Below are 25,443 nucleotides of genomic sequence, written 5' to 3' on the forward strand. Positions count from 1 at the left end.
CGTTGGACTCCGCCAGGGTGGTGCCCTGTCTCCACTCTTGTTCGCGATATTCATAGACAGAGAGTCAGGGCATAGCCGGGGTCAGGAGGGCATTATGTGTAGAGGCCGGAGGGTGGCATCTCTGCTATTTGCAGATGATGTTGTTGTTTTGGCAGAATCACATGGATACCTCCAGCGCTCACTGGAGCGGTTTGCAGCTGAGTGAGAAGCGGTTGGTATGTCGATCAGCACCTCCAAGTCTGAGTCCATGGTCTTGGCCCGGAAAGGGATGGCACACCAATATACACCAATCAGGCATAACATTATGACCACCTCCTTGTTTCTACACTCATTGTCCACTTTATCAGCTCCACTTACTGTACAGCTTTGTACAAAGTAGTTCTACAGTTACAGACTGTAGTCCATCTGTTTCTCTGATACTCTGTTACCCTGTTCATCAGTGGTCAGGACCCCCATGGACCCTCACAGAACAGGTACTATTTGGATGGTGGGTCATTCTCAGCACTGCAGTAACACTGACGTGGTGGTGGTGTTTTATGTATGTTGTTCTGGTCTGAGTGGATCAGACAGCAGTCCTGGTAACAAAGATTAGTTTTTTTCTAATATTTTGAACAAAAGATCAAGAGGATCTTAAGTAATTAAGAATATTTTTTTTACAACTCATTTTGCTCATGATCAACAGGGGTGCCAATATTTGTAGAGGGCCATTTTAGATGCACATAAGACGCAGCTGAGGTAAACAGCTTGTATTTAATGGCCCACTGAGTGGTCTTCTCACATTGGAATGATGGACAGAAACACCTGTGGATTTTTCAGATCTGAAGCAAGAGAGGAAATTATATAAACACAAGGGTCTCTGACTTTTTCACAGTGCTGTACATGCAAACACATGCATATACGTATGCAGACACATACCTCCAGTCTGACTGAAGAGCTTCATTACTGCAGGTATAGTGCCATTGAAGTACTTCTGATAAAACTGTGAAATCTTTGTTATCTTGTTCCAGTGCTCTTCATCCTTATTGTCCTTTAACCACTCTCCCGTCAGGATCACTTTCCCGCTGTTACTGTCAAAATACCCACCTTGAAGTCCGTCCATGTGTCAAACAACAGCGAACTCTGCACAGTTTATTCCTGGTGTGACTCCAGTGAAAAAGTAGTCCAGAGAGTGGGAGTCTGTGAAGACAATTTCAATAATTTCTCAGAAAACTGTAAATCAAAATACACTGTAAAAAGAAATGGTGTTTTATCTTCAGAAAGTTAGATATCATGTTGCCTTAAACCTTTGAGTCACCTGAACAAATAATACATTGATAGAGCTGTCAACACACTACTAGAGCTTTGTTTAACTCAAATATTAAGGCAACACAGTAAGTAGTTAATACACTATATTTATGCAGTGTGCTCCTGAACTGACCATTGTGAGTTCCAAATGAAAAGACAATTGAAGCAATAAACACACATTATTTCATTATATTATGTCGCCTTTCTTCTTAATAATATATTTTGTATAAAGAAACCTTGGAAGTCTAAGTGCTAAGAAGTCACCCTTAAAAAATCAGCAGCTGGCAGATAAAATAAACTCTTCAATGCTAGAAACAAAAAAGTTTAAGCTTCATAATAAAAATGCTCTGTGGGTTTTACAGAGGTCACATAAACAGCATGTCCAGTTTTCTCAGACTGTAAGTGCAGGTGTTACCAGGACACTTGGAAAATGACACAATGGCTTCTATTTAAGTCCTCACTCATGGAACCTGTTAGCGAGCTTCCAGTAAGCTTTTTGAAAAGTGCAGTTATCTGAGGAACCTGCAATAATTTACAAGGTTCCTTGAGGAACTGTTTTATCAAGCAAGGTCTGAAAAAACTCTGGCTCTTCAAAGGAACCATTTTCAGACTGCCAGGTTTTAGGATTTGAGGCCTACTCCTGACCAAACTCAGCAAACCTTCAGGATTGTCACAAACTGCAAATGTGACAAGGATACTTATGGATCCAACTGGAATACAAGAGTATTTTAAGGAACTATTTTCAGTAACTCAAAACAGACACCGTTCGTATAAATCAAACATTTAAATGAGAAGTTCAGGTTTTTGTATTTTACATTTCCCATTTTTAGCAATAAATCTGCAAATATGATGGATAAAATATAAAAAGTTCCCAGTTTTTAAACGCTCAGCCATGGGTGACCACAGGTTTTACAAAGACCACAACCTAAGAAGAGGAGATGTGGATGATAACGTCTAAGGTAGTGACCAGATCAATAAACACAAACTCATGTGTTTATCAGACACGTGCCTGTAAAGATTAGACTATGACTAAAAATAACGACTAATACAAATATTCCTCATAATTCATTCAAACACATTACCATCAGGCCATTACAATCACTGTAATGTTCATATAATAGTATGTAAAAGAATGAGAATTATCATTATTATTATTGTTATTATTATTATTATTGTTATTATTAGGCTATTATTGTTATAGAGCTTTTTATAGGGCCACCTCAAAGTTATAACCACAGTGAAGAAACACATCCAACCACTGTAAGTTTCATCTTTTAAAACTTTAAATTTAATGCCAGGATTCGCACTCAGAGGTAGTATTTGTCTTAAGACCCACCAAATTTTTTGTAAAGGGAGATAAGACACAAGCTCATTTAGTTTTCAGTTCAGTTTTACTCAACATACTGTTTTTTCAACCAACAAGCTCAATGACATGCCATGATAAAGTAATGAAACTTGTATATGCCTTGACTATTACATACTATTAAGAGCGTAAAATGTAAAATATTATAAAATAAGGACAAAAAGACAGAAGCTTCTAGAGAAACACACCCATACGGTCACCAGGAGTGGACATTATGTGCCTTATTTAAATTTGTTCTGATGCATGTTGTTAGATTAGTAAGTTAGCTCAGTATTCTGATCACTGCTGCTTTCCGTGAAAAGTGACTTCTTTTTAGTTGCATGTAGCTCATAATCTTCTTCTTCTTAATCTTCTTGTAAACCTTCCCTTTCACTCTTGCTGCTATCCTTCTGTCACACATCAGCCCTGACATCTGTCTCCACCCACTCCATCCTGCCTGCACCCTCTTCTTCACCTCTTTTCTACACTGTCCATTGCTCTGGATGGTTGACCCAAGATATTTGAAGTCATCCACCTTTACGACCTCTACTCCTTGAATCTTCACCTTTCCACCTGCCTCCCTCTCATTCCCACACATGTATTCCGTCTTGTCTCTACTGACCTTCATTCCTCTCCTCTCTAGTGCAAACCTCCACCTCTCCAGATTCTCTTCCACCTACTCTCTACTCTCAGCACAGATTACAATGTCATCTGCAAACATCATGGTCCATGGAGCCTCCTGCCTGACCTCATCTGTCAACCTTTCCATCACCACTGCAAACAGGAAGGGGCTCAAAGCTGATCCCTGATGTAACCCGACCTTCACCTTGAAACCATTTGTCACTCCAACTGCACACCTCACCACTGTCTCACTATCCTCATACATGTCCTGCACCACCCTAACATACTTTTCAGCTACACCTGACTTCCTCATACAGTACCACAGTTCCTGTCTTGGCACCCTATCATATGCCTTCTCTAGATCCACAAAGACACAATGTAGCTCCTTCTGACCTTCTCTGTACTTCTCTACCAACACTCTCAACGCAAAAATTGCATCTGTGGTACGCTTTCTGGGCATGAAACCAAACTGCTGCTCACTGATCTGAACCTCTTGCCTTAGCCTTGCTTCAACAACTCTTTCCCATACCTTCATGGTGTGGCTCATCAACTTTATACCTCTGTAGTTACTGCAGCTCTACACATCACCCTTGTCCTTAAAGATGGGGACCAGTACACTGCTTCTCCACTCATCAGGCATCCTCTCACTCTCCAGGATTTTGTTAAACAACCTGGTTAAAAAGTCCACTGCCTTCTCTCCTAACCATCTCCATTCCTCCACAGGTATGTCATCTGGACCAACTGCCTTTCCATTCTTCATCCTTTTTAAAGCTGCCCTCACTTCCACCTTACTAATTCTCTGCACTTCCTGATCCACTATCTCTCCCCCCGTTGTCCTCCTCTCTCTCTCGTTTTCCTTATTCATTAGTTCTTCAAAGTACTCCTTCCATCTACTCAACACTCTCTGTTCACTCACTAGTACAATTCCCTCTCTATCCTTTATCAGCCTAACCTGCTGTACATCCTTTCCGGCTCTATCTCTCTGTTTAGCCAAACAATACAAGTCCTTTACTCCTTCTTTACTGTCCAGCCTCTCATACAGCTCATCATAGGCCTGAGCCTTTGCCACCATTCTTTTCGCTTTGCGGCTAGCCTCATGGTATTCCTGCTACTTCCTTCATCTCTCTGGTTATCCCACTTTTTCTTAACTGCCTTCTACTTCTGAATACTCTCCTGGACTTCCTCATTCCACCACCAACTTTCCTTGTCTTCTTTCCTCTGACCAGACGAAACACCCAACACATTTTTGCCAGTTTCTCTCACCACCTTAGCTGTAGTTTCCCAGTCTTCAGGTAGCTCCTCACTGCCCCTAAGGGCCTGTTGCAATTTTTCCCTGAACTGCCTGCAACCATCCTCCTCCTTCAGCTTCCACCATCTAATCTTTGCCTCTGTCTTCACTCTCTTCCTCTTCTTTGTTTCTAATCTCATTCTACAGACAACCACCCTATGCTGCCTTGCTACACTTTCCCCTGGTACCACTTTACAATCTCCAATCTCCTTTAGGTGGCATCACCTGTGTGCACCTCCCTCCACTCTTGTATGTCACCCTGTGTTCTTCCCTCTTCTGAAAATACGTGTTCACCACAGCCATTTCCATTCTCTTTGCAAAATCTACAACCATCTGACCTTCCACATTTCTGTCTTTCACACCATACACACCCAGCACCTCTTCATCCCCTCTGTTCCCTTCACCAACATGTCCATTGAAGTCTGCACCAATCACCAATCTCTCCTCTCTAGGGACACCATCTACCACTTCATCCATCTTACTCCAAAATTCCTCTTTCTCCTCTAACTGACAACCAACCTGTGGTGTATATGAACTGACCACATTCAAAATTACACCATCAACCTCCAACTTCAGGCTCATGATCCTGTCTGACAGTCTCTTTACATCCAGAACACTTTTCACAAGCTGTTCCTTTAGGATTATCCCTACTCCATTTCTCTTCCTCTCTACACCATGATAGAACAGTTTGAATCCACCTCCAATGTTCCTGGCCTTGCTTCCTTTCCATCTGGTCTCCTGGACACACAGAATATCTACCTTCCTTCTCTCCATCATGTCTGCAAGCTCTCTGCCTTTACCAGTCATTGTCCCTATGTTCAGAGTCCCTACTCTAACCTCCACACTCCTGCCTTTCCTTCTCTCTCGCTGCCTTCTAACCCGCCTACCTCCTCTCCTCTTTGATGGTCTTTGACCTACAGTAGTCCAATGTTGACCAGCAGGGTGCTGTTGACCAGCACCCTGCTGGTCAACAGCACCGGAGGCGGTCGTTGTTAACCCGGGCCTCGACCGATCTGGTATGGCAATCATATTTGTGATCCGCATGATAGTTTTGGCACAAGTTTTACACCGGATACCCTTCCTGACGCAACCCTCACCATTTATCCGGGCTTGGGACCGGCACCAGAAGTACACAAAGTACACCCCTAATGGCTGGTTTGCCACTGATATGCATATTGATATATGTAAAAGCTTTTTATAGACATGGCACTCTTATACTAGGGTTACATGTTCAGAATCCTTTACCTACAAGGCATTTTAAGTTAACGTTCAGCAAACGTTATACAGTATTTGTGTTATAGTGATTATGATCTCTGAACCATGCATGAAGGCACCATGCAAGTAATTCAACTCTAAAGTGTTGACACACACATGTTTGTGTGTGGGAGCTCATCTTGATCTGAGTATTTCCATCAGAAAAAACTGACCTGCTACTTTCACTCACTTGCTATATCAAAACCACAAAAGTGCAGTTTAACACTTCTTATGTTCCACTACCACAGGCGAACATAAGTCTTGTTTACTGTTAACAGCAGTTCGACACCTGCTACAACACATATGTAGATCAACCATCAGTCTCACAATGTTGGCATTATTTTGTTTTTTTTAAAACTTTTTGTATATGGCAAGCAATTGTGTCGAGATACTCTTAAATTTTTACTTTAAATTTGGATAGCAGAACATAAAGTTACTGTAAGATGACATCAACAAATTTTTACAAGTAAAAAAAATGGGAAAAGCTCTTTATTTTGACATGTGAAAGGAAATATTAGATGTAATCAGATTCCATTTCTCTTTACTTCCTCACAACTCATTACCTTACTTCTGAATGACTCTCTAAAACACAAACACATGAGTACAAACTGAAAAGTACCAGAAAAAACCCTGAACAGTCAATTTAACACTTTGTTTAGAAAGAAAAAGGCAAATCACTCTTCTCCAGTGGGAAGATCTTCATCTGTGGACTATCAGGGCGACTATCCTGAGTCGCCGGACAGTTGTCCAGAATCTCCTTGAGGCCGAACAAAAGTCTTTTTCCATGGCCTCACCAAACTCCTCCCATGCCCTGGATTTTGCTTCTGCCACCACTGCGGCTGCCAACTTTTTTGCCTGTCGGTACCTATCTGCTGAGTCAGGAGGCCTTCAGGACTTTCAGTCCCTAAAGGCCTCTTTCTTCCGCTTGACGGCCTCCCTCACCACTGGTGTCCACCAGGAGGTTCTTGGGTTACCGCCCCGACAGGCACCCACAAGCTTTTGGCCAGAGCTCCCCTACCTCCTCTGGGACATGAGAAAAACTCTCCTGGAAGTGGGAGTTGAAATAATTCCGAACAGGGGCCTCTGACAGTCATTCTCAGCACACCCTGGTCTCCCCATGTTGCCTCTTTGGGCTAAGCCCAGCTGGGTTACGTGGGCTGCCCAGCCACCAGGCGCTCATTGAGGAACGCTACCCCGTAGCTACCGCCTGCCTACAGGGTTAGGTCCCGGTGACCGTCTCCAGGGCAGGGTACATGATTGTTTGTGTCCATTGTGCATGGAGTTTTTGGATCGAGTTAGTCTGGGTCTTCACTCCAGCCCTGTTTGCCCTGAGGGCCCCTACCAGCAGCATATTGCTCCTGATGACTTAGCTCTGAAGATCCCTAGACCACACAAGCCCTTCTGCCATGACAAAGCCCCAATCCAGGAAGGGGCCTTATAATTATGTACAACTTATTATCTATTTAAAAGACATTATAATGAATAGTGACACTTATCATCAGTCATAAAAGAATTTGTGATAGCACATTATAACAGCCTTATGACACTGCAACACACTTCACTATAAAGTATACAACTGTTTGTGACAGAGACAGCAGTGAAGCTAGCAGAAGTAAGTTAAAAGCAAATAGCTGAGAAATCAATACTTGCAGCCACTGCAGATATGAATAATACATATCCATCTTCAGCTGGGGTTAATGCTCCACCAAGAATATTCTGTTAAATCGATGTGTTTCTGCAGCACAAGGAAGCTGGATATTAATTGTAATGCACAGGACAATAGGCCTTAAATAAAGATTGGGCAGTTAATTAGAAAGCAACTCAATTAGAAAGCCTGAGCTAATTAATACTTGATTATTTATATGTATACACAATGGTTAATATATTATTGTGCTCATTCAAAAACAATCAAAGCAACTGATTTTGAACAATTATTGAAAAGTTTTAGCTTTTTTGGTCTACTTTGATTTACAACTGACCCCTGTTTTACCTCCACTGTTGTTAAGCCCCTCCTACTCCATATAAATGGAGTTTAACAGGACTGTGAAGCTTCTTCCTTAGTACTGATATGATATGTGACAGGTCCCATTTCAGCGATGGCTCTGCTGCTCCGTGTGATCAGTAAGTGTTTCTCAGCTGATTCTGTCTTCTTAAACACAGATGAAACAGTAGAAATAAGCTGGTTGTTTATGAGAGATGCTGCACTGTTTTCAGTAGAAAGTTCACAGGTTTACCTCTAAATCTAATCCAGTTCAAGTGAAAATTACAGCATTTGTAAGCATTGGTAAGAACTTTGAACGGGTGATCTGCTGGAGCTCTGTACAGTAGTAGCTGAGTTTGCAGTATTCACACAGTTTAAATCCGGTGTGCCCAATTTTGGTCTTGGAGATCTACCACCCTTTAGAGTTTAGTTCTACCCCTAATCTAACTCGCCTGATCTAAGTAATGAAGGCCTTCAGAGTCGTCTGGTGTGAAGAGCCTGAACGCTCCAGGATGGTAGAGCTCCATGACCAGTACTGGGCACTGTTGGCGTAAATCACAAGAGTTTAAACCTGCCAGTGATGTGTTATCTGTATTTGACACGGTGTAAAATATACACGTATGTTTTATTGTGTTTCAGGTGTGCTGTCAGTGAGTTTGAGCTCTCAGGCTGGTTTAACTGTAGAAGCAGAATCTGGTGATGATGTCACTCTCTGGTGTAAACACAGTCTGACTAAATCAGATTATTTATTCTGGTGTAAACACACAAATAATTCAGTGCCAGTTTATATTGCATGCAAATATTACGCACAGTCATCCTCCTCCTCTAAATCCTGTTTCTTCATGACTGAGAGTAACAGGTCAGTGATGAGAGTGAACTCTACGTTCTCCTCTCTCACTATAACTGCAGTTACTCCCTCTGACTCAGGACTCTATTACTGCAGCAGCCTGGAGGAAAAATACATGATCTTCAGCACCACAACACATCTACTGGTGAGAGGTATTGTTCATTGTATTGTTACAGTAGCCATAATCAGTACATAAAACAGCTAAAAACGTTATATGAAGCAGTAATATAGCACATCGAATTTTACAGTATAATCAAATAATCAGCAATATAAGTGTTTTTCTTTCTTCAGAGAGGAATCAAACATCTTCCAAGACTGAAGACAAATCTAAAGGTTTGTCCTTTACCTTATATACTGTAAGACTATCATCGCTGTTGAAACAAAACCTGGCCACAATCTCAACAATAGTCACTTTTCAGGAGAAGGAAAAAACATTCTTAGCTTATGACGGAATCAAATGTAAAAAGATCTATTTTTGGAGCTATTTTGGAATTTCTATCGATCCATTCACAATGTAAAGGGCACCTGATGGAGATATGAGGTTTTGTTCCAACAGCCACAACATGCACCTGCTCCCATACATTATTTTATTATTTTTGGAAGAATCCATAGCTTATTGTATTGTTCATATTGTTTTGTTTTTTGTGGTTAAGTGTTTTGATGTTTTTATCAGTTTTGATGACTGATAAGCTAGGAATTAAAACAGCATCAGGTTTTTTATATTAATTCAATTCAAATCAGTCTGATTCATCTTTATCTTTATACCAATAAAGGGTTGTACAGTAGAATTCTTCAGTGCATTGATAAGAAATAGACAATAATGCAAAGACAATAGAGAAAAACACAAAGACAGGAGGAGCATAAGATACAGAATACAGAATATGTGCATGAACAGTAACTGTAGGTCAGGTAGAATTTAAAGTGCAAGCCATGGGTTAGCTATAAATATGTAGCAGTCTGAGCTACAGCGTACAGTGTAGGTGTTTTATATCGTGTATTTAGTTGGTATGTTGAGATAAACCAGGTCTGGCATGCAAATCATAGTCAGTGTTTGTAAACAGCCAAGTTCACACTGCTGGAACTTGGAACTTTACATCTTACAGCATAAAAGTTCAAGTATAGGGAGTTCCAGATGAGAGTGCAATGTACATACAGTCCCATGGTGTGTGTGGACATGCTGCATAAACTGGGAAGATCAGGGTTTAGATCAGTAACAGTCCATAATGTTGGCGTTCTTGCTCTGTTTGATGTTGTTGGTGTGACCAGTTTAAGAGCTTGCCGGTTAAACCTGTGAAACAGAAAGTGTCTGGTGTGTGGGCAGAGGAGACGCTGCGTTGTACATGTCCTTTATGAGTGGTTGGGCAACTGCAGTGCTGTGACAGACACTTTCATCGCCCTTACATCGCCTTACATTCATCAGCGGTGGAGCTGCCATATCACAGCGTGATGCATCTTGTGGAACTGCAGAAGTTGCAGAGGAGCTGTTATAGCAGGTTGACTCTCCTCAGCCTTCAGTGGAGGTGTGGAGGTGGAGGTGTTTTCGGGTCTTTCTGAAAATGTGTGATGTCTTGAGTGAGCAGGTGAGATCCTCGGTGTACACATTTACATTTACTCTATTTAGACTACACACTCTCAGACATAAAGGTGCTAAACTGTCACTGGGACAGGACCCCTCAAGGCTCCATCTCAGTACCTTTAGTCAGGGAACATATCTGAACCATAATGATCTGTTCTAAGCTGTACTGACTCCACACACGCCTCGCATCCAGGCTTTTTATTCTACTGCTCTGTTTCAAAACATTTGGTTATGAAAAGGAACAAATACCAACTTGTCACCTGGAAAAACTGATTTAAGGGACACAATCAGGCCTTAAAACCACTGCAGTACATATGAGGGAACATTTACACTGTTTGGACCTTCATGAACGAAAAATGTTCCTGCGCAGAACCTTCATTTCTGACATTGTTTGGTCCCTCATCATTGTTGACGATCTTGCCAATTATTGTTGGGTCATCAGCAAACTTGATGACAGTGTTGGAACTGTGTTTTGCCATGCAGCTGTAGGCGTACATTGTGTAGAGGAAGGTTGTACCGAAGACCACCTTTGTCGAGTCCAAGACCAAGTTGAGAAATCAAGTCCTCTTCAAGACCAGGTCTTAATTAGTCTTTACCTCCTTCCAGTACAATTTACTGAAAAAAAAAATAGGAAGGGCAGAGCTGAAGACATAGGTATTCTGACATAGGTGTTCGTTCCGTAGTGGTGGGCTTTACATCAATCAGACCACCAACCAACCACTTTGGAAATAATTTTCATCACAACTGATTTAGTAAACAGATATATAAATTTATTTCTGATATTTTAAAATAAACGTTTGATGTTTTATGTGTAGGTGGCTACAGTTCTGATGTGTTCTTCAGGCTGTTTCTGGTTTTTGGAGCTGTGATTGTGGTTCTGCTCAGTGCTCTTCTGTTCCTGCTGTGCATCATACTGAAGTACAGAGAACATCGCAAGGAAGGTAAATATAGTTCATCCCTGATTAGACACTGTAAGTAAACTAATGCTTGATTAAATGAACATTTCTTTAGAACAAATAAAGTTAACATTTTCTATGAATGCTATGAACACACTCATAACACGTTACAATGCATTCATAAGGCATCATGAATATAGCTATATTTATAAAAATGCATTGTAAATTGTTAAAATGCAATATAAGTAGTGTTCATAACTTATATAGCGCTATAAACACACAGATTCTGTGTACTTTATGGGTGTAGATTGTTATAAATAGACATTTGATATTATAACCTCATTATAAGAGCTTGTAAGGTGGATTTGTCAGCTCCAGGTAAAGTAAGGCATAATTTATATTGAAGACCACTCCAATATTAAGAGTGGGGCTTTAAGCTGAAGTATGTACTGTATCAATAATTCTGCACTGGCATTAAAATATTCCAGACTTAAACCTCGAAGGCCCTGCCCCGACAACACCCACTGGTGAGACATATAATACAGGAAATGCCGTACTGTAATTACACTGTCTGGCCACTTCATTAAAACCACCTCATTGTTTCTACACTCATTGTCTGTTTCATCAGCTCCACCACATAGAAGCGTCTCAATATGACAACAAGGTTGGAGTGTCTAATAGAGTGGACAGTGAGTGGACACAGTGGTTAAAAACTCCAGCAGCACTGCTGTGTCTGATCCACTTGTACCAGCACAACACACACTAACACACCACCACCACCACGTCAGTGTCACTGCAGTGCTGAGAAGGATCCACCACCCAAATAGGACGTGCTGTGGTCTTTTACATTGTATTATCCCTGCACATATTACTGATTCTTTCCCCACTGTAAATTCACAGTTCAATGTTATTACTGCCATCTTCCTTGACAGTAAACTGTGTTGAATCTCAAATCCTGAAATGAAATTTCCTTGACATTTAAAAGACGTTTAAGAGCCTCACTTTATTTAAAGCCTGCACTGACCTGACAAAGTTTGAAAGATGGGATATATAGTTATACTCCATAAAAGCATTCATGTTTACGGTGTTTCTATGAACAGATATTGAAATGGGTTACTAACCCTGAATTTAAGAAGTTATCTTCTCTTGCTTCATAAGGTGTCATTCATGCTATCATAACCACTTTGGAGCAATTATGCAACTTGTGCCAAGTATTAGGGTGCCTTATGAATGCTATGATCCACAGAAATCTCCCAAACATTTCTGAAGACATAGTTGAATCGCAGTTTATAACTTACAAACAACTGACTGAACCATATATTCCTGTTTCCACAGATTCAGACCCTAAACTGAAACAAGAGAAAGAGGTAAGCCTGAAACTGATTTCAAAACATTTCAATAAAACAAATTAAAAGTGATTTAAAAGCAAACAAACTAACTAAATGCTAAATGCAGCAGGCCTAGTAAATTAAATATCTATACTTCTATCTATATTCATATGTATTCTACATATTTTTTTTGTATTTTAATTTCTCTTATTTATTTTCTACTTATCGTGTATAAAATGTGTGTTTTCTGTGTTACTGCAGGAGCAGGATGGTGAAACGGTGAACTACGCTGCTCTACACTTCAATAAGAAAAGCACCAGATCACCCAGACGAGTAGAAACAGAAGAAACACATGTAGTATATTCCTCTGTAGGACAGTGATTTGAGCATGAGTTGATTAGGATGTGGAATCAGTCGGCTGATGTTCTGATTTATGCTCATTATCTATATTATATATATAGTATAATATAATACAGCTGAAATGGCTGATCGCCAGGGTTGGGGAGCAAAAGAATACATCATATCAATAAATATAATACACAAAAAAGTATAATTGGAATCTATAACACTGAAAAAAGAGTAATCTGATAACAGTTACACCATAAAAACAGGGTGAGGTCAACATTTTGTTCCACATCACCTGATTCATCAGCAGCAGACAGTAAACACTTTATTTTACAGTCTGACTGGCTATAAATCAAACTTTTTACAACCTTAACTGGACAGATTTTAGCTGACAGTCCGTAACGTCCAGAGAGAGTGAAGCGAACGGCAAAGTTGGTTTCGTTTTCACTTTTCGGTTTCTTTCTTCTGTGATTTCCAAACCACGGAAGTCAGATTTCTTGTCGATATTTGTCTTTTCAGCACTAAAAACTTTAGATTTCTTGGCACATTCCTTTGTGAGCTACTGATTAATCAAATTTCCTTTTCTCCAAGTTAAAGTGGTGTGCAATTCTCCACAAAGCTCACAGTGAATGACACAGGTATGCAGATGTGTATAGATACAGTTGTCATACTTGGCTCCTCCCACTCCGCTGGTAGTCCATGTGCTTTTTTGTTTTGTTTGCTCAATCCTGCCCCCTTGTTTCATGACTCCGCCCCTGATTGTGTCCACCTGTTTCCCACCTGTCCCTCGTTATCCTTATTTGTGTTTAAACCCTGTGTTTGCTGGTCTTTGTTTGATCGTGCTGTTTGATCGTGTTTGATGTATGCTTGTTTGGTGTAAATTATTTGGATTTTTGTGTTCATTTCGTCATGTCTGTCTCTCCTGCTCTCCGTATCGGCTGTTTGAACCTGGACTGTTTTGACTATGACCCTGGATTTGCCCAAAATAAATCTCGCTTGTCTCCACACGTGTCCGCCTCAACACCGTTCCCCATTGTTACAACAGTTTTTGACATTTTTTTCCAAAGTGACACAAATTGCTAACGGGAACAATACAATATGTATATCCATCCATCGCAGGGCAACAATATGTATATAATTGCACTGAAATGATGAGGAAAACAAAATGAATGTATTTTGTTCTGATTGGAAACCTGGTCTCGGTTTTTAGGTGTTAACACAAAAAGAGGAGTACATTAAATATCAGCCAAACGACAAAAGAAGGATGTTTATCCCACTCTGTGACTGTCCTGAGCTGAATATGTCTTTACAAAGTCTTTACTGGCTACCAAAATCGGGGTTTTGCAATTTTCTTTAAGCTCAACAAAAGAACAGGAAAATATCATGGCACATGAAACAGCTCTCAGATGTTTGTGTGGATTTAATACTGTAAAATACTGTAACATATTTGCTGAGAATCTAAATCTTGGTTTTGGACTGTAGATGGTGAAACCCTTTAAATATCATGCAATCATTTGTGCCTGTCCCAACTTTTTGGATGTGTGTTGCAGGCATCTAATCAATTAAGTTGATATGGTAAAATATTAAATATCCATCTCATCTCTCAAACAAATGTTAATTAAAATGCAAAACGTTACTGCTGCTATGCTATGATAGCGCCTACATAGCAGGGATATTAATGAAGAGCTGAAAAATAATAAGCTTAAAAATAGCTGCAGGGGATGCTAATGTGTAATATACTGCTCAGCATCATTTCATTTCTCTGCGGTGTTTTTCCTCAGTAATAGTTTGCTGTAGAAGTGCATTTATTGCAATCATCACATTGCATTCTTTGGTGTCATGTACTTTTTTCTCAAAACAAAAATCACCTGCAACCTAAGGCATCAAAAGCAACAAGAAGAAAAAAACAAGATGTGATGTGTTTTTGCTACATTACATATCCCAGTTTTAAAATATTTTATTTTTTATTGCCATCATTGAGTTTCTTTAGTAAATAGCATTAATACTGCAAGTAATAATCAACTGCAAACATGTGCTTACAGCTCCCCCTGGTGGAGAACCATTAGCACACTAAACCAGGATGAGGTGCTTGGCATTTAAAACCCATTTGACATTTGTGTATTTCATACCGTTATAATAAGAGGTGATGAGTTTAACTGAATGAATGTGTTTTCTTTGTGTTTTTTTTAAAACCTGCACAATTACAACTCATACTGTACCAACTGTTCATATATACAATGAAACACCTGCTTATCTATATAGTGAAATCCCTGCTTCTCCTCTCAGTTAGTGTTCATCTAACATCAGCAGGCGAGTCTGATCTCAGTCTGATATTAAATATGATCTGTACAGTGAAACACCTGCTTATCTATATAGTGAAATCCCTGCTTCTCCTCTCAGTTAGTGTTCATCTAACATCAGCAGGCGAGTCTGATCTCAGTCTGATATTAAATATGATCTGTACAGTGAAGCACCTGCTTATCTATATAGTGAAATCCCTGCTTCTCCTCTCAGTTAGTGTTCATCTAACATCAGCAGGCGAGTCTGATCTCAGTCTGATATTAAATATGATCTGTTTGAGCGGCTGTCCTTTAAACTTTCACTCCCATCAATTTGTGGCTGAATTTATACCCACATTTAAGTGTATTTGATAAGTGATGAAACTTACTGCACAAATTAAGAAAATAATTTCAGGTTTAGAGCTGTAATTTTATCATGTAGATCAAAGATCTATAATAAAGATCTTATATTTACACAGAAGGTGGACTGACAAGTTAGTAGTGTCTGATAGAGTGGACAATGAGTGGACACAGTGTTTAAAACCTCCAGCAGCACCGCTGTGTCTGATCCACTCGTACCAGCACAACGCACACTAACACACCACCACCATGTCAGCGTTACTGCAGTGCTGAGAATGACCCACCACCCTAACAGTACCTGCACTGTGGGGGTCCATGGGGGTCTTGACCACCGAAGAACAGGGTAACAGAGTATCAGAGAAACAGATGGACTACAGTCTGTAACTGTAGAACTACAGAGTGCAGCTATACAGTAAGTGGAGCTGGTAAAGTGGACAATGAGTGTAGAAACAAGGAGTGCATTTCATTTTTCAGTGAATAATAACAGAAGTAGCTTCTTTTTTAACAGATTGCAGTCTACTGCAGTGGTTATGTAATTATTTTACCCTCCAAGAGATTCGACTGGGTTAAGGCAGGCTACACTTGTCTGGAGTCCAATCAAAGAGGTTTATATGGGGGAATAATTAGTCCAGATAATTCTGTGTGTGTGTGTGTTTGTAACAGAAGTGAATCCAGCTTCTGTCTAGGAGTGCCTCAATAGAGGAATTAGAAATCCCTGCTAACTTCCTTTTTCACTACAGTGTAAGTAAAGCCTTGTAAACATGTGGGTGACACTACTTAAGTCCGCTTAAGTCTGCTGTGCTGAAAATGGATTACTGTACCGTGATAAAGAAAAGCCTGCTCATCCTCACAGTGTATATTGATCTAACGTCAGCAGGTGAGTCTCTCTCTGTACGTGCGTCTGTCTACAGACCCTCATATCCTGATTAAAGTCTTTAAAGAGTGATCCATGTGAACTGTACATCAAATGTTCTGTTCTTCTTCACGTCCGAACATCACTGCTTTGAATTGTGACGTTGATGATCCAGAAACCTGGTTTGGTTGTTTTTCTGCACAGAGAATCGTTTGTTGGAGTGAGATGTTTACAGTTGAGTAAAAAGTCTTAGGTGGGATGACTTTGTGAATTTCCCATCTTGACAATAATATCTATTCTTATGCTTTTGGATTGACCCTGTGCTCAAAAACACATGAGTGTAACGATGGAGAGGAGAAAACACGGTTTAAGTCAGGTCAACTTACAAATGACCTCACAGAGGTTCCAATTTTCTGTATCCATTAACGCCTGGTTCATTTAGCGTAACCCTACGTTACTAATCTATGTGCCAGACAAGGAAATCTAATAATAATGGAAACAGAATCCCATAAAAATGCACCGCCCGCTGTAAAGAAACAGTCAGTACAGTCACAGTTAGGAGATTCTGAGTATGGAAAACTCCTCAGGTTCGCTGGAAATGCCATTTCAAACAGAGACTCGTTCATCTATTTCAGTACTTAACTTTGTTTTTCAGGCTGCCACTCTCTGCAGTACTTCTATACCACAGTTACGCCAGGAATACACTTCCCAGCGTTCACTATTGTTGGTCTGGTGGACGGAGAGCAGATTCACTATTATGACAGTAACATCAGGAAGATGATCTCAAGGAATGAGTGGATAAAGAAGGCTGATGCTGATGACACAGAGTATTGGCACAGAGGGACACGGATCGCACAGGGTGATCAGAAGACTTTTGAAGAAAATCTGGCTATATCAATGCAGCGCTTCAACCACACTGAAGGTGAGTGTGAACCAGGATCACAGCACCAAATGAGAAAAAAAATCAAGGAAACAACCGATCAAAACAATCTGAGGCTTTTGAAGGGGCTCCATCCAGAGGGGGCCCTGGTTAGTCAGGTCATTACCTGCATTTACACGCACCTGGCCTGAACACACTAAAAGTGTTTACAGCACTGCAATAACACCAAAACAGAAAGTGTGTAAAACTTTAAATGAGTTTCTTTCAGCTAAGAAATATTTCCTAAAGTTGTGCACAACCAAACCTGTAAATACAGAAACCTGCACACAGATCCGTGGTGTTTCATGGTGTGTGTGTGTGTGTGTGTGTGTGTGTGTGTGTGTGTGTGTACACGTCTGTTTGTCTACAGGTGTCCACACTTTCCAGTGGATGTACGGCTGTGAGCAGCTTGATGCTGAAACTGTGAGAGGATACTTGCAGTTTGGTTATGATGGAGAAGATTTTCTTAGTCTGGATCTGAACAGTCTTACTTACACTGCAGCCAACGATAAAGCTGTTATCACCAAACACAAGTGGGAGCAGACACATGCAGCCAGGTTCCAAAAGGCCTATCTGGAGAATGAATGTACTGAGTGGTTACTGAAGTATGTGGAATACGGCAGATCCAGTCTGGAGAAGGAAGGTACAGTATCTGATCTACTGAGGTAACAGTAGTTATAGAGTATTTAATATAAAAATGACATAAAAGTGGCCCATATGTTGCCTCTGCATCATGAAATACATTTTCATTTTTTACACCCCCCCTCTCCCCCCAGTTCCTCCTGAGGTGTCTCTGTTTCAGAAGGACTCTTCTTCTCCAGTGGTGTGTCATGCTACAGGTTTCTTCCCCAAAGCAGTGAACATCTCCTGGCAGAAGAATGGAGAGGATCTGCATGAGGACGTGGAGCTCAGAGAGACGCTACCCAACCAGGATGGAACCTTCCAGAAGAGGAGCGTTCTGACCGTCTCACCTGAGGAGCTGGACAGAAATGAGTACACCTGCACCGTTCAGCACAGCAGCCTGGAGAAGAAGATGCACCTACCGAGGACTGATCGGAGAGTTCTGTCAGGTAGGAGAAAATTTCCACCAAGTAAAAATCTTTATTTGACTTCCACTTCTACCTCTTTACTGAAGTGTCAAATGACAGATGTTTTGATGTAACGCTCAGTGACGTTTGATGATGATGGTGAGGATGATGGTGTTTCAGGTGGAGGGTCATTTGGCATCATCATTGGTGTGGTTGTGGCTTTTCTCCTCCTTGTCTTCTTTGGAGGAGTTTTCATTGCCATTGTCTGGTAAGTGAAGAGAGATGAACACAGTTAGCCAGAACACAGATTTCTTACCCAGGGTGCCCAAGAAATCAATATTTTTTCAGTAAAATTATTATTATGCATTATTTCCAAATGTCTCTCTGTGATATTTATGTATATTAAATTCCATTTTTAGTAGCTGATTACACATGAGGCTCCATGTCAGCCAGCCCCATATCTGAATGGGGATCAGCTGCGAGATACACTACAGATGAAATACCACTGGTATGATCAAGTCATCCTGGTTTTTTGGAACTGTGCACAAAAGTTGTGGGTGGATGGCCGCTCCTTATGCCTGAGTTCAGATTTCAGCCACACACCTTGCTAAGAGATGGACACAGTTAAGGACATAACTATGAAATCTCCATAGACGAACACTGTTATTAGAACGGGTCGTACTGAACAGCTCAGTGACTTTAAATGTGGCTGGATTTCACTTTAAACATGTCGGTTTGTGTAATTTGCTCTGGTGACTCCGCTCTGCTCAACTGTCAGTGCTATTATTGTGAAAAGGAAGCGTCCAAGACTAACAGCTCAGCCAGAAGCAGCCGCACAGCTGTCAGCTGGAGTGGAGTAAAGCACATGACCTGCTGGACTGATGTATGATAATGATATTTGCTCCTCCTACTGGCTAACACATGGAACATTTTTGCTGAAAAATACTTTAAAGAATGTATTTTATTAACATGAGCAATCACTGTTTAAAACAGGTAAAAACTGGCCAAACGTCGTTTTATCCCTCTGCACCATTGTTGTCACTTAAGAATTCTCGGAAAAGCTTGGAAAACGGCCAGTTTACTTCTGATTGACATTTCAGCTAATAAATAAATATATATATATATATATATATATATATATATATGGGTGCGTATATATATATATATATATATATATATATATATATATATATATATATATATATATATAATGTTTTATATATGTATTTATGTTTATTATTTCTTTAATCTTTTGTAAAAAAAATGTAAATTTTTTGTAAAACTTTTTTTGTAAATCTTTTGTAAAGCAACCGTGATTAAGAACCTGTAAAAATGGATTATTGTTATTAAACATGTAGTCTATACCTATAATTTGTAAACCTGTACAGTGATACACACTCATAAATGACTGATTTCTTCTAATCCAGAATGTGCTGAAATAGATGAACTAAAGGAACTGAGACAGAAAGGAGTGCAGGAGTGTCTTTATTAGGACTGTCAGCGTGTTTATTCATCTCCTGACTCGGAATGACTGTGTGTGCCTAGCACATGTTCTCTCTTAGCTACGTTTCATTTTGTTTTAAAAACAGAAACAAGAAGTCTCATAAAACTTCTCCAGAATGTCCCATGAAACCTGCTGACTGTCCACAATGTCACATGAAACTTGTTGACAATGTGTGGTTTTTTTAGCATTATTCAACAGTTTATAGTGTGAAAACAAAGTAATATAAACTAAAATCCGGTGCTTCGTTTCATCCACCAAAGAAAGAGTCACAGATCCTACGAACGCTACTCAATTCAGCCAGGCGTTTTCTCCCTCATTATACATCACATCTCCTATTGCTTACATACATATGAATAATCACTTACTAACAATGTGCTGGGCTCATGATTGACTCCAGAAGTGCACCCTTTTTGTAGACGGTCAGTATCTGAGTTCAGATGGGAATCAGCTGATCCGCCTGATTAGGCACATTCATTCAGCAGTGTGTCTCTGGAACTTTGGCTTTTCGGGTGGTGACTGATTCAGTATTTTAAGTAATTGAGTAAACTGATAGAAAGTTTGTTTCCACATTAGAATCTGTTGTGAGTGTATCAGCCGTGTAACAGTGTGTGTGAGCGTTTGCAGTTTGAGCTACAGAAACCCTCAGCTCTGTTAAACTGTGTGAGGAGAAACTACACAGGTCAGACTCTGTTCTGTATTTAAATGGGAAATCTGCTGTTAAATCAGCAGGCCTGCACTTCTCCTTTCCCACTTCCAGTTCTGCAATCAACATGAACATGGTTTTGTTTTGGGTTTTTTTTGGTTTGGAGGGAGGAATGTCCCCTTACAAAACAAAACTTTGTGATAATATATTAAGAGTGATGTACAGGGGCGCATGCGCCGTCTCTGTGACTCTTTTTTTTGCTAGATAATGTAAATTACATGATTATTTCATTTCTCTTGCTTCATTTGTTCCAACACAAAGACAGACAGTTCTGTTTTTTAGCTTTTCTTTTCAGATGTAACAAGGGTTTTTACATTTACTGTAAAAAAAAAAAAACAGTTCAACCTTTAAAAAGAACCCAAATGCTTCCAATGAAACATTGCACAGTTATTTTAGTTTAGATTAAAACATCAGTTCAAATCCCAAACACTTCAGATCCATTTCTGCTGTTCACTAACCACTAATAACAATAGAAATCAAATGAACAGAGCAAACCTTCATAGATTAACACTGAATAGTGGCTCTGCCTACATGTCAGCGGTGCGTCGAGTGTGTGAGGTGAGTGTGCTCTGGTTGATAAAGCAGTCCTTCAGTAAGAACTCTCCTCTGGACGTTCTGATGGAGATTATTATCGTGAGATGTCTCTGCAGTGTTTTATATCTGTAGAGAATTGAGGTTATTTTTGTTGAGAGGGGTGTGAAGAGTTTTGCAAAAGTAGAACAGATGTAGTCTTGGAACTTTCAAAATGCATCCATATCTCATCATGTGAACACTAATCTTATCACATTTATCTCATAAAACCAAACAAACTGCTACTCAGACATCAGAAAGCAGTGATGTCCACTCTCATACTCTGGGGCAGTCGTGGGCTGGAGGTTAGGGATCCAGCCTCGTGACCGGAAGGTCGCCACTTCGATCCCCAGAGCCGACAGTCCATGACTGAGGTGTCCTTGAGCAAGACACCTAACCCCCAACTGCTCCCCGGGTGCTGTGGATAGGGCTGCCCACCGCTCCGGGCAAGTGTGCGCACTGCGCCCTAGTGTGTGTGCTCACTAGTGTGTATGTGGTGTTTCACTTGACGGACGGGTTAAATGTGGAGGTGAAATTTCCCCGTTGTGGGACTAATAAGGGTCTCTTAAAAAGCACAGATCAAACTGGGTTCATCAAAGAGAGACAGTCCTCAGAGAACACAGGTAGATGGTTTAGCCTAATTTACTATAATGTATATTTATAACTATATAATGTATAATAACATCTCTGGATGCTGAAAAGGCATTTTACAGACTAGAGTGGTTCTTTGTCTTCACCTCTACGCTGACGATGTTGTACTATACATCATTAATCCTTAACCCTCCTATCAGATATATATATATATATATATATATATATATATATATATATATATATATATATATATACCACAATCTGATATATGAATATAGCAGAGCGTCTGGTTATTTACACTTGGTCCAAATCCGAGTTTCTGCCTTTAAGTAAATTCAACTGGGATGACAAAGTCCAGGACATTCCATGTAACACAGTCTGTTAGGTAGCCTGGTATTCATATTTCCTCAAACATAAATGATTTGTACAACCGCCTTTTTCCAAAAAAGTTGGGACGCAGTGCAGAATGTAAATAAAGAACAATGCGACGATACACAAATGTAACAGAGCTCAAACAAAAAGAAAAGAATTAATAATAATAATTGTAGGCTTTAGTTGTGTGAATTTTTCCAAAATTATTGTTCATAAGTTCATCTTTTGTTATATATTTCTTGCTACTTTGAGCTAAATTGTTGTTTTATATTAAATTTTTCTAAAAATACTTGATATAGTAATGCTCTATTGATTCTTGCTGTATTAATACTACATATAAGTTCAGTGTGAGTTTGAACTACAACTCCCAGCGGACACGTGTGCACCTGCCACAGCTCGCGTTTTCTGTTCATTTCGTCCCTCCGCGCTTCCCGTAGGCCCAGCAGCGCTTTAGCCTGGTGGGTTGTGTAGGAAAAGCTCTGTGAATAATCCCACATTTTAGGAAGATTAACACTCAGCTTCTGAGATGAATTTCTCCGAGCTTCATCTGTAATAACATTCGTAGCGGTTGTGTTCGGCGTTTTGGACGATATTCGCGCAAATTTAGCCAAGTTTAGTACTTCAGTTCCAGACGCAGCTGTCGGCCATGTTCTGTGGAGACGGCGTCGTCTGTTGGGAATGAGCTAGAAAATGTGCTCAAACTTGTTTTCCTTTCCTTTTCTCATTTTTATAGAGCTATGGGCAGTTGCAGCGAGCATAATCTTAAAAACGGAGTGTGTGCGTGTGTGTGCGCAGTGGCGCAAAAAGGGGGTATGCAGCGTATGCGGCGCCAAACGATGCCGGAAAATTATTTCTAGTCTGCATTTTCTGTAAGAGCTGTTTGTTCAAGTCTGATAATACACATCAAAAAAACAGCACAGCACTAATCAGGCGCCCATCCACTCCGTCCCCCACCCTCCTGTCATCTGCTCCCAAACACAGGCGCTTGAGAACGCGCCCCATAGGGAACGGAAGAGGGAGAGAGAAAAAGATGTTGTAGGGATGAAGAAAAGCTTCTCAAAGTGGTTGAAAGACAGCAGCTTGGTCAGTTTATACACTTTATTCACCTACGTCACCTTTGTCTACCAAAACGAGACTGTAGGGTCCGAAAGTAGCGTTGGACCACTGGGTTCTAGCAAAGCTGCCTCACTGCCGCGTTGCCAAACGCACTTATTCAAAAATAAAGGAATCTAATGGAGGTCAAACCTTACATAGTTTCCCCAAAGATCCCGCAGTTCACCGGGAATAGAGTCACACAATCAGAAGAGATCGCCTTTTCAGTTTGAGATGTATGTTACTGTGCTAGCTAAGGCTAGCCATGTTAATATTACCTAGCCAGCCAGATGAATGATAGCAGTGAGGCAGCAAGCTAACGCTAAAGCTAAACTTGGTTCTCCAGCTACGACCTGATTAACCCTGAACTGCTTATTTTCTCGGTTTAACTTCAAAACGAGTGACATTAGTCGAGCCACAGCTCTTTATAGTAGCCTGTTTAGCTAACTAACCTAGCTAGTCAACATGCTAGTTAATATCCTAGCCGTGGCAGCCTGGTCTAAAGCTCAGCTCGCCTCTGTCACTAAATCATCTTAAACTCTTAGTTTCTAGCCACATTCAGCCTGTAACTGTTTTAGTTGAGTTTTCCTTTACATTTTTATTTATTTTGTCCTTTTATTTATTTAATTTTCTGTTTTACCTTTTCATTTATTTTATTCCATACTTTTCGCCTTTTACCTTTTTATTTCATTTATTTCTTCCTTTTATTTATTCTGTCTTCTGTTTTACTGTTTATTTTATTTCCATAATTTACTTTTTTATATAAACGTGGTGTTTTAACCCTCTTTCTTTGTGCTTATATTTTATTATTCTAATTATTAATCTCTATTTTATTGCGTTACATTTTAGCCTGTCCACTTATCAGTTTATTCTGAATTATTTTATTTCTTCTTAATTAAATCCTCATTGCTTGTTTTTTGCTCTTACCATTTAATTTGTATTCTGTTTATAAAGTTCCTTATTTTAGCTTGCCTACTTAAATATTTGATTTTAATTTAAATTTTTTTCAGTCACTTTAAGTTAAGGGGCGGGGTTTTGGGGGGGGGGGTGCCGATAATATGTTTGCATCCACCTCAGAAAGTATGTAGTTGCACCCCTGTGTGTGTGTGTATATATATATATATATATGTATGTATGTATGTATGTATGTATGTATGTGTGTGTGTGTGTGTATATATTCAGATTCAGATTCCTTTATTGATCCCAGGGGGAAATTGCAGTAGCGCTTTCACGGCTAAAAAACAGACCAAAACTCCCTCTACTCGCACGTTTCAAGAGGGCACAGCTTCCCTAAATTGCCTCGTCAAAATAAATAAACTATTAAAAAGGTAAAGAAAAGTTACGCGCAAAAATGAAGGAACGTGAACGGGAGCTACTGTAACAGGCAGCATGCACGTTCTCGCATGCGCACTCGATGTGTATGTGTGAGTGTGTGTGTGTGTATATGTGTATGTGTGTGTGGGGGGGGACACAGCCAGGGAGGGAAGACGCTGAGTCAGTCATTTTCTGGGTACCCATCGCTTTTTAACGCGAGATCTCCGGCATCACCTACCGTTACACAAATCATGTAAAGCTTCTTTTAAAAGCACAGCACTACAAAGGCAACATATCCGATGTTGAAACTTTTTTTTGAAAAATACCTGCCCGTTTTGAATTTGATGCCAGCAACAGGTTCTAAAAAAGTTGGGCCGAGGTCGTTTACCCCCGTGCTTCATCACCTCTTCTTCTACCAACTCTCTGAGTGTTGGGGAACTGAGGAGGCACTGCTGTAGTCTTGAAAGTGAAATGTTTGCCTGTGTGTGTTAGAATTTCAGCTGCTCAACAGTCTTTGAATCTTCCTGTTTTTATTGACCTCCATGGCCTAAGCTGCTGTGTTACAGCTCCACCTGGTGGAGATTTTGATGGTCAGGTGCTGCTTTTCTAATTTGTGTTTTAACTTCTCTGTCTCGTTGATCAGATACTGTTTTTCAGGCGTCGTCTTCACAGTGTTCCTCTACGTTCCTGTCCATGTACCTCTTAACAAACACTGTGGCTGAAGATTGAACTACGACGCCGTTTCCCTCTGTGCCCTCTGCTTACCTCTGTATGAGGAACATGGCTGAAGTTAGCTGTGAGTTTCTGACCTACGTCTATTTGTGACTGCTTGGCTCCACACTGATGACCTATGAGAGCTTAATTCTGTTTTTCTGGTCATGCGTCCATGGTCACAAACACAAGCTCCCACTGTGGACTGGCGCCCTCGTCAGAACACGTTTCCCATCGTCGGACACAATTCCGTAACCTTCAGGAATTTTCTGCAATCTCCTCCACATTCTCACTTTCCACTGTAAAACTGATTTACACCGATTTTATTAACTCATTTTTAATTCACATGAATACTTTGACACTTTTTGTGATGAGCATATTA

At 40.2% G+C, this 25,443-nt stretch overlaps 3 protein-coding genes across 4 annotated transcripts in view; 2 read left to right on the plus strand and 1 right to left on the minus strand.

The window, feature by feature from the left end:
* LOC108415390 (RLA class I histocompatibility antigen, alpha chain 11/11-like) overlaps positions 1 to 25,443 on the minus strand; it is a 60,612-nt gene that overhangs the window by 13,794 nt on the left and 21,375 nt on the right. The window lies entirely within an intron of this gene.
* Positions 7,853 to 13,548, plus strand: LOC108412798. Its single transcript, XM_037531305.1, has 6 exons — positions 7,853 to 7,910; positions 8,410 to 8,769; positions 8,909 to 8,950; positions 11,009 to 11,134; positions 12,425 to 12,456; positions 12,679 to 13,548. Exons 1-6 carry the CDS (start codon positions 7,886 to 7,888, stop codon positions 12,796 to 12,798), a joined length of 705 nt encoding a protein of 234 aa, XP_037387202.1. The 5' UTR covers positions 7,853 to 7,885; the 3' UTR covers positions 12,799 to 13,548.
* Positions 16,106 to 19,325, plus strand: LOC108412792 (H-2 class I histocompatibility antigen, Q9 alpha chain-like). 2 transcript variants are annotated; one of them, XM_017684996.2, is made up of 6 exons: positions 16,106 to 16,278; positions 16,910 to 17,176; positions 17,544 to 17,816; positions 17,950 to 18,243; positions 18,382 to 18,469; positions 18,624 to 19,325. In XM_017684996.2, exons 1-6 carry the CDS (start codon positions 16,209 to 16,211, stop codon positions 18,625 to 18,627), a joined length of 996 nt encoding a protein of 331 aa, XP_017540485.2. In that variant the 5' UTR covers positions 16,106 to 16,208; the 3' UTR covers positions 18,628 to 19,325. The 2 variants fall into 2 exon arrangements, with proteins under 2 accessions (XP_017540485.2, XP_017540484.2); XM_017684995.2 differs by having other exon boundaries at positions 16,107 to 16,278; positions 18,621 to 19,325.

This window comes from Pygocentrus nattereri, chromosome 20 (genome assembly GCF_015220715.1).
Source record: "Pygocentrus nattereri isolate fPygNat1 chromosome 20, fPygNat1.pri, whole genome shotgun sequence".
Taxonomy (NCBI): Eukaryota; Metazoa; Chordata; class Actinopteri; order Characiformes; family Serrasalmidae; genus Pygocentrus; species Pygocentrus nattereri.